Source organism: Haliotis rubra, unplaced genomic scaffold (genome assembly GCF_003918875.1).
Source record: "Haliotis rubra isolate DU_JTF1 unplaced genomic scaffold, ASM391887v1 Scf113, whole genome shotgun sequence".
Taxonomy (NCBI): domain Eukaryota; kingdom Metazoa; phylum Mollusca; class Gastropoda; order Lepetellida; family Haliotidae; genus Haliotis; species Haliotis rubra.
Window position 1 is genome coordinate 936,973 of NW_025765037.1, and position 16,115 is coordinate 953,087.

At 39.5% G+C, this 16,115-nt stretch overlaps 1 protein-coding gene across 1 annotated transcript in view; it reads left to right on the top strand.

Annotated features, from left to right (window-relative positions):
• Positions 1-7,830: 7,830 nt before the first annotated feature.
• The window catches only part of LOC124291626, a 57,582-nt gene continuing 49,297 nt past the window's right edge, over positions 7,831-16,115 (top strand). The window contains exons 1-5 of the mRNA XM_046728682.1: positions 7,831-7,977; positions 13,837-13,917; positions 14,399-14,653; positions 15,461-15,543; positions 15,985-16,046. Coding sequence (XP_046584638.1) covers positions 7,971-7,977; positions 13,837-13,917; positions 14,399-14,653; positions 15,461-15,543; positions 15,985-16,046 — 488 coding nt within the window. The 5' untranslated portion in view covers positions 7,831-7,970. The remainder of the gene's footprint in view (positions 7,978-13,836; positions 13,918-14,398; positions 14,654-15,460; positions 15,544-15,984; positions 16,047-16,115) is intronic.

Below are 16,115 nucleotides of genomic sequence, written 5' to 3' on the forward strand. Positions count from 1 at the left end.
TCTGAGAACGGCGTCAACTCAATCCTTAATCCGCTTCAGATGACATACTTTCCGGATGACTTAGATTCCCACTGTGCTCACTTTGTCGAGGAATCGAGTCTCGCTAACTAGGTTTTTGTTGCTGATGAGTGTATAAGTACTCGGCGAATTCGGCAAGTTATACAAACACTAGCCATAGTCAAATCCAGAGAGATGTGGGGGCAGGGGTGTGTGTTCTACACTGAAACCTGCAAACACCGGAACCAGTCTAATCCGGCACACTGTCAAAACCGGCATAAGATTTTGGTCCCGCCATTTTACAACGGAAAATGATTGTCACTGTCTAATCCGGCACCCTGTCTAAACCGGCATTTTATTGCAGTCCCGTAGGATGCCGGTTTAGACAGGTTTCACTGTATATGATTAACACAACCAGAAACTGTTCCTCATCATATATACCTCTATTACAAGCAACCTCGTTGTCTCCAATTATTAACCCTACAACAAGCTCCCAAGTTGTTTGTGAGTAATAACCCTGCAACAAGCTCCCAAGTTGTTTGTGAGTAATAACCCTGCAACAAGCTCCCAAGTTGTTTGTGATTAGAAACCCAGCACAAGCTCCCAAGTTGTTTGTGAGAAATATTCACGCAACAAGCTCCCAAGTTGTTTGTGAGAAATAACTCTGCAACAAGCTCCCAAGTTGTTTGTGAGAAATAACCCTGCAACAAGCTCCCAAGTTGTTTGTGAGAAATAACCCTGCAACAAGCTCCCAAGTTGTTTATGAGTAATAACCCTGCAACAAGGTCCCGCGTTGTTTGTGATTAGTAACCCTGCAAAAAGCTTCCAAGTTGTTCTTGATTAGAAACCCTGCAACAAGCTCCCAAGTTGTAAATGATTAGGAGCCCTGCAACAAGGTCCCACGTTGTTTGTGATTAGTAACCCTGCAACAAGGTCCCACGTTGTTTGTGATTAGTAACCCTGCAACAATCTCCCACGTTGTTTGCAATTAGTAATCCTGCAACAAGCTCCCAAGTTATTTGCGATTAGAAACCCCAAAACAAGCTTACAAGTTGTTTGTGATTAGCAACCCTGCAACAAACTCCCACGTTAGTGGTGATTAGTAATCTTGCACAATTCCCCAAGAGGCTATGATTAGTAACCCTGTATCAGACTACCAAGTTGCCTATGGTTACTAATCCTTCAACAGCTTCCAACAAACCCCATACATGTTTATTTAATATTGCTGTGCAACCAGCTCCCCAAGTTGGTTATTATGACTGTCCTAGTTGCGTAACTTCTGTAAACCTGAAACCAGATGTAAGCATGGAAATTCTTGCGTTTTGAATTCACCCTTGCGTGTAAACACACAAAGCACGAGGGAACGTGATATACTGAACGCTCAGAAAGGACGCAAATAAGCGTAAAAGACATTTCACATACGCGTTCTATCATACTTTAAACATAGGCGTTTCTGTGGTATGATGGCTTACATCTTCAAAACATGCCCCTTTCTTCGCATTATATACGGGTATAGAGCGTGAAGTTTTCTTTAAAAGAACAACCTGTTTCACAGACTGATAGGGAGGTAGCCATTGTCAGCTGGGAGGGCACGAGGGATGATGTGAGAGGGTGTGGTTCACGACGGGTTGAACAGGTGATTAGACATAGAATGTGAAATCACTCACGACCAGAGTATTAATGACAGTATGTAAACTCTGGTAAAGGGGCGTGAGGGTATGTTAGCCAACCTTATTTCAGAGAAATGTTCACGAATACGGTTTTGTTGTCAATGTTTCTGTTGTTCACTATTACTCGGTCCTTCTGATTAAATGAAACATATTTAAACTGCCAGGCCTACGTTGCTTGTATACTTATTGTATTGCATTGTATTCGATGTTATGAACTGCACACATATACTCATACATAGATACTATGTGTCTTGCATAGTGTGACTTACAACAGTGTCATGTTTTCTCTTTCAACTTAAAACATGCACACATACAATTCCCCACATGGGTACAATGTCTGAAGCGCATTTCTTGTGTCCCCCGCGTGATATTGCTGAAATATTGTTAAAAGCGACGTAAAAACAGACTCACTCGCTCATACTGCTCAGTAACTTGTAGATGGTCTTTGTGGTCTACAGGTTAGATCTCGGGTACACATTTTACAGACTCAGCCACAGATACAGACACCAAGACACAGACACCTAGACATCTAGACACAGACACAGACACCTAGACACAGACACCGAGACACCAAGACACAGACACCGACACCTAGACACAGACACCGAGAAACCAAGACACAGACACAGACACAGACACAGACACAGTCACCAAGACACAGACACCTAGACATCTAGACTGAAACTGAGACTGAGACTCAGACACAGACACAGACACAGTCACCAAGACACAGACACCGAGACACCAAGACACAGACACAGACACAGACACCTAGACTCAGACTCAGACTCAGACACAGACACAGACACAGACACCAAGACACAGACACCATAGACACAGACACCGAGAAACCAAGACACAGACACCGACACCTAGACACAGACACCGAGAAACCAAGACACCGACACCGACACCTAGACACAGACACCGAGAAACCAAGACACAGACACAGACACCTAGACACAGACACCGAGAAACCAAGACACAGACACAGACACCTCAAGTCAAGTCTTTTACTAGTATTTCTTATGAAGGCATTCGGCCCATATGCGAACATACAAATAATTATTGCATATAAACATATAAACAGGTATAATTTAACACAAGGGCATGATGAAATACAACTATATTTTCCATCAACCAGCAGCTGCCTTAGCTCAAAACTCAATCATAAATATTTACAAAGATTATTTTATAATTCATTTGATGTAGAAGATAGCAATTGATGACATTTATAGATAAACGGATTGTCGTTGTACATCGGTGGTAAATAACAGTTTCTTAGATTATTATAACATTCACATATAAGTATAAAAATGAAATTCATCTTCTATTCCTATATTACATATAGGGAAAATACATTGATAAAAATCATCTCCCAAACACCGTCCCTCATTAACCTTTAATTTTAACATTCTGGCTCTGGTTCTTGTAAGAATATTTCTATGGGTTTTTTTGTTAACAAAGTTAAATATTTTTCTGGCTCTAAAAGGAGTTTATATTGTCTGTACAGCTTATACCTTAAAGTGCCTTCAACTGTACCATTTCGTGTCTGTATATACATGTCAACGCAACATTTTTTAAAATCTGAAGAAACTGGAATTCATTACCGACACCTTGAAATAACCAAACAACCAATTAATCTAAAAACAATAAATTACGCACAGATGAAATATGGTTATCATAACCACAATTATCATAATACATTAACATACGATAAGGTTCTTTTTAATTCTTTGTTGATGCATATTTTCAAGTTTAAGCCAGTATTTTATAGAACGCCATTGTGCATTTATGTACAGTGGGTAACGTCCACATTCACGACAAACAATTACATTTGGTGTTTGAGGACCTACATTTAAAAACTACAGGCAGTTAAATTACATTTTAAATCTTATACAATTTATTATTACCCCACACTTCGGCACCATACAAGAGAATTGGTTGAATTTGAGTATAAATATTTTGAACATTACAGAATAGTCGACATTGTTCAATTTAAATAAGTGCTGTAACACTTCTAGAAGTACCCTTTTACCCCGAGATGATAAACGTGATATACATTTATTGATTTTACAAGAAAAATGCAACGGAATACCTAGATATCTATATGAATCATCTGTTAAAACACGTTGACCTTTATAAAACCATTTCTCATTTCTCGCTAAGGGTCTACCTCTTCTAAAAACAGTTTGAGTTTTCTTTAGGTTAACTGTCAATCCCTATGTGTCTGCATATGATTCTAGAACTGCTGGCTGTCTTTGCAGGCCCGATATAACATCAGAAACTAAAATCACATCATCAGCAAATAATTAACAATAAAGATTCTAGTATATCTGGAAATAGTTGCACACCAACCCTTCCGTGTTGTGTTATTTTAAATGTCAATTCATTTATAAAGAACGAGAAGAGGAGTGGACTTAAAATGCAATCCTATAGAACATTCAAAATAGTCTGTTAAAATGTTATTACTTTTTACACAGGCTTTAACAGAGCTATAAATACGTTTCGGTGCCCTAAGCATCTTTCCACTTAAACCAAAAGACATCCCCATAGTGTTTTACGGTCGATCGAATCAAATGCCTTTCGGAAGTCGACAAAAGCGATATATAACTTCTTTTTCTTCTTCAGTAAAGTGTTTTGAATGATAGTATATAGCGTGAAAATGTGATCTACTGCTGAATACCCGTTTCTAAAACCAGCCTGGGTTTCTGTAAATTTGTATCTAAGAGTTGCCAATTTGTCAATCTTGCATTAAGTATACATGTATAATTTTACAAATGCAAGGATTGTCTTCATTACCCTTTTTAAGAAGAGGGATGATAATTGCCTTTGGCCACTGTATTCTAGGCTCTCTTCATCATTAATTAACATGTTGAATAATTTTCTCAAAAAACGGGATAATGACTGATTCTGAACACGTTAAAATTTCAACCATGATTTCATCATTTCCTGTGGATTAACCATTCTTTAAATGCTGAATTGCAATATGAATTTCTGAATCAGTTATAGGTGATTCAAGAATATATGCAATAAGATCATCAAGTAGTTTGTCATCTTGGACAGATGCATCATTATTAGTGGTCGGTAAGTCTATTCTTTTGAATACATTCGTAAAATGATCCGAACTATTAAGCTGAAGGTTAGAACTTCTGTTGTCACCGCCAGAAATATTCCCCAACTCCTTCCAAAATCTAGAAGAAATATTAACGGTATCTATAAGAATCTTTCTTTTTCGATTCTGGTAATCATACTTTGATATTCGACAAACATTTATATACACTAAACGCCGAAAGAAACGTTAACCTCCTTCCTTAATGACGGAGGCACCTATCTTCAGCTGGCGTTGTGATGCGGGGACGTCCACTTCTTGGTCTGTCTACGGTGATCCCAGTCTGTCTGAAGCCCTGAATCAGTCTTATAACCGTGATACTGTGGCATCCGAAGGCGTTGGCAACAGCATTGTATGTCGAACCCATCTGCACCATCCCAATGGCTCTTTCTCTCTCTTCGGTTGTTAATCGTGGCCTATTTCTCGTACTCGTGTATCCATATCATACATTCTAGGCTCTCTTCATACCCAATACAATCTTTCTACATGTGAAATGGATGAAAATACAGCTTGCATATTGCTGCGTTTTGGCGATTGATATTGCTATGTGTTAACAGACAATTGAAAAATGTTACTTTGCAACCAAAATGTTAACAAAGAAAAGTTGAGATGTTCCTAAACATTTTTTCACAATATCAAAGACACGTTTTACTTGTTTTCACTAGTGCAAATGAGCAGAAAATGTTTTAATTTTACAATTTTACACACTCTACAACAGTTGTTTCTTGTTTTAATAGTTGAAAAGAGGTGACTTTAAATGGTTTATCACTGTCCCAAAGCAGACTTTTATTTCAACCTTTTTGTTGGACCTCAAAGTCACTGTTATTGGTTTATTTCGACATGGACGAATACAGGACAATTTAACTCTTCTGAAAAATATGCATTTCACCTAAATATGAATGCATTTGAGAGTTTTTGTTCGTGATTTGCCTAAAGCTGTGTTGTTAAGCTTTCTTGTAAACTAATACCTTCTAACATACCTTTGATAGTTTTTCAGTAATTCATAAAGGTAGGAGGGCAACGATTCTTTTGGCGTTTAGTGTATTTTGTTTCTCATCTTGCAGTAGGCATACTTACTTTCATATGATTTATGACCTCTAAATGGTCTCAAATGCTATCGTGCTTCTTGCTTAGCTTTTTGTATATATCGAATAATAAAATCCTCTATTAATACCAACTGACCCACGTTTGAAGGATTTTTTCATACATTCAGATGCGGAAAGAACAGCTTTCACAAACATATCTAAACTCTTATTAAGGTTGTAGACAACACCATCAATCATATCCTGTAATGAAGGGCATTAGTTACTGAGGGGGGAAGGGGGATCTGAAGCCATATTATCATTCCACTTGTAAGTAAAGTAGAAGAGAGAGAGAGAGGGAGAGAGAGAGAGAGAGGGAGGGAGAGAGAGAGAGAGAGGGAAGAGAGAGAGAGGGAGGAGAGAGAGAGGAGAGAGAGGGAGAGAGAGAGGCAGAGAGAGGGAGAGAGAGAGAGAGAGAGAGAGGAGGAGAGAGAGAGAGAGAGAGGGAGAGAGAGAGGGAGAGAGAGGAGACACAGACAGAGAGGGAGAGAGGCCACAGACACACACAGCCATACCCTTCTATCTGCTAGACATCATTTTCAAATATACAAGTGCGATTTTATCATCATATGTTTATAAATCAGAATAAACCTGTTCTGATTCCAAGTGTTGGCAATCATGAGAGGGTCTGGTTTTTATCAGCAAAAAGAGTAATGATGAAAAATGGTAATACTATGCATATACAAGTATAGGTCAAAATTCGCCCTGTATCTCACTCGCTGTCTCCCCTCCCTCCCCCATACCTATTTGACTTCATCCCACATTTCCAAACGTTACTCGGGCAGTCTTTAGTTTTATCTTAAAATCGAAGCTCACGACTAGTCTACAGAGACAGATTGTACAATATCTACTCTGCAATCTCGTTGTCTGTTTATCAGTAACCGATACACATTAGGTGACGTACTATATACTTTTAAGAAAATGAAACTATTTATGTTTAATAAGAACCACTTCGTTTGATCGAAGCTATAAAATTTGCAATAAACCACCCGTCAGTAAAGCAAACTGGCAAAGGGCACTTAAGTATATTGGTTAGGCGCCACTGAACATCTTACATAATTGCCATAATTATTACGTTTCTAGAATGACTAGATTCATAAAAAGCTTTTATAGGATCTTGCGATGAAAGTAACGTCAAGCTTATTCGGGCATCAAGGTATGTTAATTAAAGTATATAAGCTTATAAGTAAGAAATCTCTGGTAAAAGCAGAGACGAAAGTACGACTTTAGCATGAGCATGTGTTAATGATGTCACATGAAACAGTGATGGTACCTGGTGGTCGGGAGAAGAAGATGGTATCCTGCCCGACCGGTGGCACCCGTCACATGCAAATACAAATACCAACATATTTTACCTTTCTAAGTAAAACGCTGACAATATATACTGGACAAAAATAGTTAGGGATATATGTAATTTTGAAATTATGAATAATGATCTATTTATTCATTGTTACACTGATAAAATATCAATCATAAAAATACCAATATCCTTAACTTATTTTGTCCAGTATACTTTAATAGGCTAACATATGATACGCACATTACCCAGTGAAGATAACACTGTTATGACGTACATCACCTTAATTTTTTTTAGAGAAAGATTAAAACCCATCACAATGTTGTAATGCAGAATTGGTTAAGCTCCTCACTTCCATAAATGTTTCACTGAAAATGAAACTTTCAAGACTAGCAATTGTGAAACCCAACTGACACTTCAACCCACATGTATTTTATTATTTGTGCTACTTCTCCTGTCGACGAGGGCCAATCATAACAAGCATAACATCATTGATGGATACAACACGGGCGTGAGGAACGTCACGCCCACTGAATTCAATACAAATGACTGACTCTCGTCACTAACAGAGCGAACTCAACCAATAGCACGGGGTTATATTTTCCGAGGATCTGTTTTGTTGTCGAAGGCCCGCCTATCGATAATTACACTTTGGGGTATTTTACTTCAAGTTTGGGGGGCTTGTTTCATACCCGAACTTTCTTGGAGGTGAGCTGGTCTCAATATCCTCCGACGAGCAACCAGATAGTTTCGTTGCGGAAAGGATTACTATTGAAGGAGACTTACATTTCGTTCACAGAAATACTTTCAAGATGCGAGGTAAATATTTGTCTTTCTTTGGGTATTCTCCAATTTACCTTTTACGTTTTAGACGATATTACATTTTTATATGAACTCGCATAAACTTAGATTCCAGTAACAACAGTTTGGAATGCAGGCTGATGTATCGTACATACGGTGCATACACCGAAAGTGATTGTTTCAGATACAATCACTTTTTTGATCTGATAATATATCTTCATCACATTTACTAAAACGTCTTATGAAATATTTCCCACTTACTACAGTAGTCTGCGTTTGAAACTACAATGGTATTGCTAGTCAGCTGCAAGCACGTATGGGGATATAGCGTTAGGTATGTTCTTAGACAAGCTAGATTGTCTTAATGGCAGGTGTTGCCAGGAGAGGTCTACAGGTTCCCTATCCAGTTTCTCCTGTTTTTGCCATGCGAGATTGGCTGTAACCACCAAGTATGATTTCAATAGAGACATACGGTTATATATACTGACGTGCATAACAAAGCACACACCTGTTGTTTTGGGACTATTCCCAATAAAACCATAAATATTTTGCTGGCAATGTTGTAATTGGGTACAATATCTGTGGTGTTTTGGAAGCACTTGTACAATGTTTGTGACAAGGCAGAATCAAAACACTTTTTAAATATTAATGCTGTTTTCAAGAAAATATTTTACCAAAGAATCAGGTGTGTACATCTTTTGAACGTCAGTTTATGTTCTTAGACAAGCTGGAACACAATAGCAAGTGTGCGGTACATGTTGAAATATTTGGCGCGGAGTCTTTGAAATACCTTGTACTAACTTAAGCAAACTGTTGCTGCATTAGGTAGTATGTGAGACATTTACAACTGTCTGTGTCAGATGTGAAGTATATGACATTTCAATATTCACGCTAAAGTACAGTTCCCTATAACGTGTTTTTATCACGCGATATTGGTTATAACTACAGGGTTGAGACTGTTAATATCACGCGATATTGGTTATAACTACAGGGTTGAGACTGTTAATATCACGCGATATTGGTTATAACTACAGGGTTGAGACTGTTAATATCACGCGATATTGGTTATAACTACAGGGTTGAGACTGTTAATATCACGCGATATTGGTTATAACTACAGGGTTGAGACTGTTAATATCACGCGATATTGGTTATAACTACAGGGTTGAGACTGTTAATATCACGCGATATTGGTTATAACTACAGGGTTGAGACTGTTAATATTACGCGATATTGGTTATAACTACAGGGTTGAGACTGTTAATATCACGCGATATTGGTTATAACTACAGGGTTGAGACTGTTAATATTACGCGATATTGGTTATAACTACAGGGTTGAGACTGTTTATATCAAGCGTGAAACCATTGATCGGGTCGGGGTTGTGGTCATTGATCGGTACACTGTCGGTGTACCAGTGAACCAGACTTCAGGTTTTACACATGCTTACCCTGATCGTGAACACCCGGTGTTGTCACTGGCTTTCTGTAATCAATGCATCATATTTTCACAGCTGTTTTCCTTTACACCAAATGGCACTTGTTTCTTAGAATGGTCAGGGCTGGGTTTTCTTTTTCAATGACGTTTTACACTTAATGTAAAATCTTGTATTACATTATTGAGAGACACTCAACAGGAAAATTCCGAACAATTTGATTGGAAATGCTATGGCATTATTGTGATATTAATGTGCATCTATTATGAAATTCACTGTCACATTCGTGTAAAATATGCTTTAAGTGAGGAAAGACCACCTGGGACAAGTTGATAAACTCCTCATTTTAAAAAGAAACTGGATTATTTGCATTTGTTAAGTTCACACGTTACAAAAATATTGTCACTTATGATTAAAGACGTAATCGAGTCGTAGGGTCTATAGAAAACGCGTGAAGACGACACTAGAACAGCTTTTAGGATAATATACATGTGATGAACATTTATTGCATTGTCGTTAACAAAATGTCATATTAATGGAGTTCTAGTAAACGAGGTTTTACTTTATAAGAGTCCAATGTCAAAACAGAGATTTTGCGATTTTCCTTTGAACGCTGAGGCAACAACGAAGGTAATGTATTCCCAGCGCAACAACATCTAGGTACTACCTTATGGGGGTGATGATAAACTTAAACCCTCTGTTAGAAGAGTAACACAACCCAGTTTATTCAACCCAGATCCGCGTGGCTACCTGTCATTATTCCTAGTCAGTTCCCCGTAACCAGAATGGCTCTTGGTGACAGGGTTATAAGATGATAGGTGAGACAAGTTCTATCTACAATCAGTCCGGTAAGGCATAGCTATCGATCGCGTTACGCTAAGAGAACAATCGCCGCTCGCATTGCGCTGGTGAAGCCGACTAGAAGTTGCCCATGCGTAAAACTCCATCCAACAAAACCCCAGTTTCACTATGGTGTAATTTACTGTAATATCGTGTGAAACTAGTCCGCAGGATCATGTTACCTTCGATGCGCCTTGTGGCCTTCCCTCGTCAATTCGTTTCATCTTTTTCTCCATATAGCGTTCAAAGTGACGTATGTTCATTCACAGAAATGTTCTCGGTGTTGTGGTCACATTTAGATAATCCATTATAATTAGTAACTGTGGTACCCATGCCGGGTTCCACATATTTGAGTGGAATTCCAGGCCACTGAATAGAATTACGAATATGTGATATACATTGTGTAACCATTCGTCCACTGGCCAATGGCATTAAATGCTATGGACCTAATCCGTTCTTATCAACTCTCCTCATCTTCTTTCATCGTCACATTCTTCTTTTTCAACATCTTCCTCTTCAACATCTTCTTCTTCACTCTCTTCTTCTCCAACATCTTCCTCTTCAACCTACTCTTCTTCACCCTCTTCTTCAACATCGTCCTTTTCAACCTCGTCTTCTAAGCATCATCTAATTTTTCCCTCATCTAAATTGCTTCTTTTTGTATCGCTTCGTAGTTCACTTCTCTTCTTCTTCTACTTGTTCATCTTTCCCTCTTCTTACTAATATGCAAATACCTAGGACAAGATGACCCTGACTCGTGTTGCTTATAGTGTTTCGCATAACAGACTTCAAGCTGATGCACAAGTACACATGTAGATAATCACAACCCGTATCTAGCTGAGTAGACGTCAATACCACTCCACCTTAACATTCACCATTGGGGACTGGTGATGCGCGGCATACAATCTCGCCCATTTCGTTATCCATGTCTCCTTTTCGTGGCCCCGTTGCTTCGTTATTTCCTCCTGAAGAGTAGTGGACACGACTGACCCATGCAGAGGTGCGTGCCGTCGACACGCCAGAAGCCTGCGATCATGGGTTCGAATCCCGATTCTCCTCCCGTTATGTTTCTGGGTCCGTCAGCACTCGTAATCGTCAGGCTGAGCACTACGGTGATCTCACTACTTTTATACTGCCATACTTCAACATAGGCCTATGATAATCGCAGTGCTGAGATCTCACTACTTTTATACTGCCATACTTCAACATAGACCTATGATAATCGCAGTGCTGAGATCTCACTACTTTTATACTGCCATACTTCAACATAGACCGATGATAATCGCAGTACTGAGATCACTACTTTCATACTGCCATACTTCAACATAGACCGATGATAATCGCAGTGCTGAGATCTCACTACTTTCATACTGCCATACTTCAACATAGACCGATGATAATCGCAGTGCTGAGATCTCACTACTTTTATACTGCCATACTTCAGCATAAACCGATGATAATCGCAGTGCTGAGATCTCACTACTTTTATACTGCCATACTTCAACATAGACCGATGATAATCGCAGTGCTGAGATCTCACTACTTTTATACTGCCATACTTCAACATAGACCGATGATAATCGCAGTGCTGAGATCTCACTACTTTTATACTGCCATACTTCAACATAGACCGATGATAATCGCAGTACGGTGATCTCACTACTTTTATACTGAGATCGCCATCCCATACTTCAACATAGACCGATGATAATCGTGGTACTGAGATCTCACTACTTTTATACTGCCATACTTCAACATAGACCGATGATAATCGCAGTGCTGAGATCTCACTACTTTTATACTGCCATACTTCAACATAGACCGATGATAATCGCAGTGCTGAGATCTCACTACTTTTATACTGCCATACTTCAACATAGACCGATGATAATCGCAGTGCTGAGATCTCCTTTATACTGCCTACTTTGCATGGACCTGCGCGGTACCGAGATCACTACTTTCATCAACATAGACCGATGATAATCGCAGTGCTGAGATCTCACTACTTTTATACTGCCATACTTCAACATAGACCGATGATAATCGCAGTGCTGAGATCTCACTACTTTTATACTGCCATACTTCAACATAGACCGATGATAATCGCAGTGCTGAGATCTACACTACTTTTATACTGCCATACTTCAACATAGACCGATGATTATCGCAGTGCTGAGATCACTTTTGAAACGGACCATGAAATCCCTCAAGGATTCGAGTTCTGAATCGTTAATTGAACTCAATAAATTCGATATTCGTTAATGACAAGTTGATTTACTGTTCATGTGTATTATCCTAGCAGATATTCTAGTATTGTCAGTCCGCTTGTTCCATTACGTTTTGTTTGGTCTCGACAACTCAAATGTGCCTTTAATCAACATTGACATAATATGATGTGAAATTACTAAATGCATAATGTATTAAAATATCCCTGCTCTGCTCATTTTACAAGTGATGAGTACAGATAATTTAAAATAGACCCTTGAACCAAAAACGCCATGATATGCACCAAACCCCATTTATCCGGTCAGTGCGGTTCTCAATGACATTTTCTAGATGAGTGAAGTTTTGGATTGTCTAAACAAATATACATTAAAACGCTTCTTAACTAGACATAGACTTCTCCAATAGCATCAGAAATACCCGTTTCCCAATAAACAGGAACCGGAATGACGAGGTTTTTCTTTATCCTTAACCTATTATGAATTCGCATTGATACCATACACCAGATACCATTCCCACCAATAACACCAGCATAACCTATAAACTAGTCCTTGGTCAAATGCTAGAAAGTGCCTCTCTTTTAGGATCTCTCAGCAGCAGTAAAAGTATTACCCAGTAATAAGTATGACACCACCCACCCTCCATAAATTCTTGTTGAAATGGAACTAGCCACAGGATGTATCAGGTTACTAAAAACAAGCAAGGTGTACCCCACTGTTGAAGCAGTGTCCACATGTTCATAGACCAACTGCATGAGTATTAACTGCATGGTTTAATGGACGGTGACAAGCACTGGTGTTCAACATGGTCAAGATATGAAGTGTGGGTGATAAGCCAGGTGTATCATATTACCTGATTTTGATGCTATCTCTACATTTGGTCTGGGAGTAAAACTTTAGATGTACTTTGATACCCTTCTTAGGTAAATATGGTGGGGTGGGGTGGGATGTTGGGGTTCCTGTGTTAAGAATCGAACCCAGACGCTCGGCGCGATAGTTACCATTTCAATCATAACACATGTTCTATGCTTGAGATTTGTGTGTGTGTGTGTGTGTGTGTGTGTGTGTGTGAGAGAGAGAGAGAGAGAGAGAGAGAGAGAGAGAGAGAGAGAGAGAGAGAGAGAGAGAGAGAGAGAGAGAGAGAGAGAGAGAGAGAGAGAGAGAGAGAGAGAGAGAGAGAGAGTTCAGTTTTACGCCGCACTCGGCAACATTCCAGCTATATGGCGGCGGTCTGTAATTAGTCGAGTCTGGACCAGACAATCGAGTGATCAACAGCATGAGAATCTTTACAGATTTAATGTAAATGATATGCACCTGCTACCACCAAGTTAGCCTCTGTGAATGCGGTACGTACAGTGATAACTATTGTTTTGGTTCCAGGTACGTCCTTCGTCTTCACCGCTGTGGTCGTCAATGCTTTCATGGTGCTGGTCACCGCGACGAACCCTGTGGTCCACATGGGTAAGTAACTTCGTTTACGATCTGTTTAGGAATTGTATGATCTAATTCTAGGTGATGAAACTGCGTGACCAGGTTAAAAAATCCAGGGTAATGGGGTAGCCTAGTGGGTAAAGGGTTCGATTCCCAATATGGTTACGAAGAATGAAATCCATTTCTGATGTCTCTTCCTCCTCCCCGGTGATATTGCTGGAATATTGCTTAAAGCTTAAAACTAAACCTACTGGCCCAATACACAATGTGACTGCGTCCGTAGCACCGGATAAATGGAAACAGTACGTAGATCTGAGCTCGTTTTGTTGAAGTGAACTGGTATTGTTAGGTTGATTTGTGGACAATACACGCAATGAGTGAATGAGTGAATGAGTGAGTGAGTAAGGGCAAACGTAAACACTAAACTACCTAGCAGCCAAACACTAAGCTACTTAACAATCAAAACCAGTTCCTCTGAAAAAATATGATTTTTTTTTTTCAATTTCTTCAGAAAAAAAGAATGACCTTGATGATCTTCTGGAGGACGACTACCTCGTCCCTGTCAAGAAGAATACGTCTAGAACTGCCCGTCAAAGAGAGACGAACTTCTGGATGGGTGTGACAGATGCGCCTTCCCCGTCGCTAACGACTCACAACACCCACGACACACAAGTGTTAGTTGAAGTCGACGACTTCCTACTGGAAACCGAAACTGAGGTTCTATCTCGTGACAAGCGCCAAGCAGGATCTGGCGACTCGGGTTCAGGTACGCGTTGTAGATGCTTGGTCGAACTGACATATGATACACATGTACCTAGTTGGTGAACAGAGAGTGAGTAATTTATTTGAAGTATACGTAACAATAATCTACAGTCGAAATGCATCTTACCAACATGTTCATATCCGGGTGGTTGATAGCACGAACATCAATTTCGAACCAGAGCTTATCATCAGGGCGAAGCTGGGATTGAAACTAGCTATAAACGGTGTTTAAGACATCTTAGGGACTTATCCACGCAAAGTTCAGTTCGGTTCCTTATTTGCTTGCTCCATTTACGGTAACGTCAGCCAAAACCATACTTTCAGATTCCATACTTATCCTACCGGCTTTTAATCACGTAAATATCAGACGCTATACTGAATTTATTCACGTCAAGGTTTTTCAACTAAAACACATGTATATTTTCAAATCAATATCAAGTGGTCTCCTCTCTTTAATACATTATCGAATTATGATGAAGAACATCACTTTGTCTCATAAAAAATATTTAGAATCAATGGCTGTCCCCAATCCTTAATAAACATAAAATTCGTCAATATTCACGAACCCTGAATGTACATATATATAACGTCAACTGCAAGCTGTGGGTGAGTGAGTTGAGTTTTACGCCGCGCTCAGCAATATTCCAGCTATATGGCGGCGGTCTGTAAATAATCGAGTCTGGACCAGACAATCCAGTGATTTGAATTCACAATACATACAGAGGTACTTGATTTACAAAGTTCTGAACAGCAGTCATGCTGACGACAATCTCTTAATCCTTGTAAAATCTGTTTATATTTCCTTTCACAGTTGAAGCTACCATTACAATCGATGAAGAGTTTACTGCTGCTAGCGCCAACCAAGCCAGTCGAACAGCTGCCGTACAGAGCCAGGTAAGTACCTCGTTGTCGTTAAGCACTATCAAATCAAGATTGTTCTGAGTGAGTTTACTTTTACGCCGCACTCAGCAATATTCCAGCTATATGGCGGCGGTCTGTAAATAATCGAGTCTGGATCAGACAATCCAGGGATCAACAGCATTAGTATCGATCTGCGCAATTGCGATACGATGACATGTGTCAACCAAGTCAGCGAGCCAGACCACCCGATCCCGAAAGTCGCCTCTTACGACAAGAATGGGTTACTGAAGATCAATTCTAACCCGGACCTTCACGGGTGTTCACACTTTGTACCCATGTGAGGAATCGAACCGAGGACTTCGGCATGACGAGGGAAGCTTTAACAACTAGGCTACCCCTACGCCCCGTTTCCGAAATAACATGTGTTTCAATATGCATACATACATTCAGCACCATGTCATTCTTTATTTGTAGCTGCAGACCGAGTTTACAAATAATGACCTCAGCGTGGATTCCACCACAGTCAACACTATATCGTAAGTAACGAAACTAAAAAGTGAGTGAGTTGGTTTAAAAATACTGCTTATAACAGTATATCAGTCGTA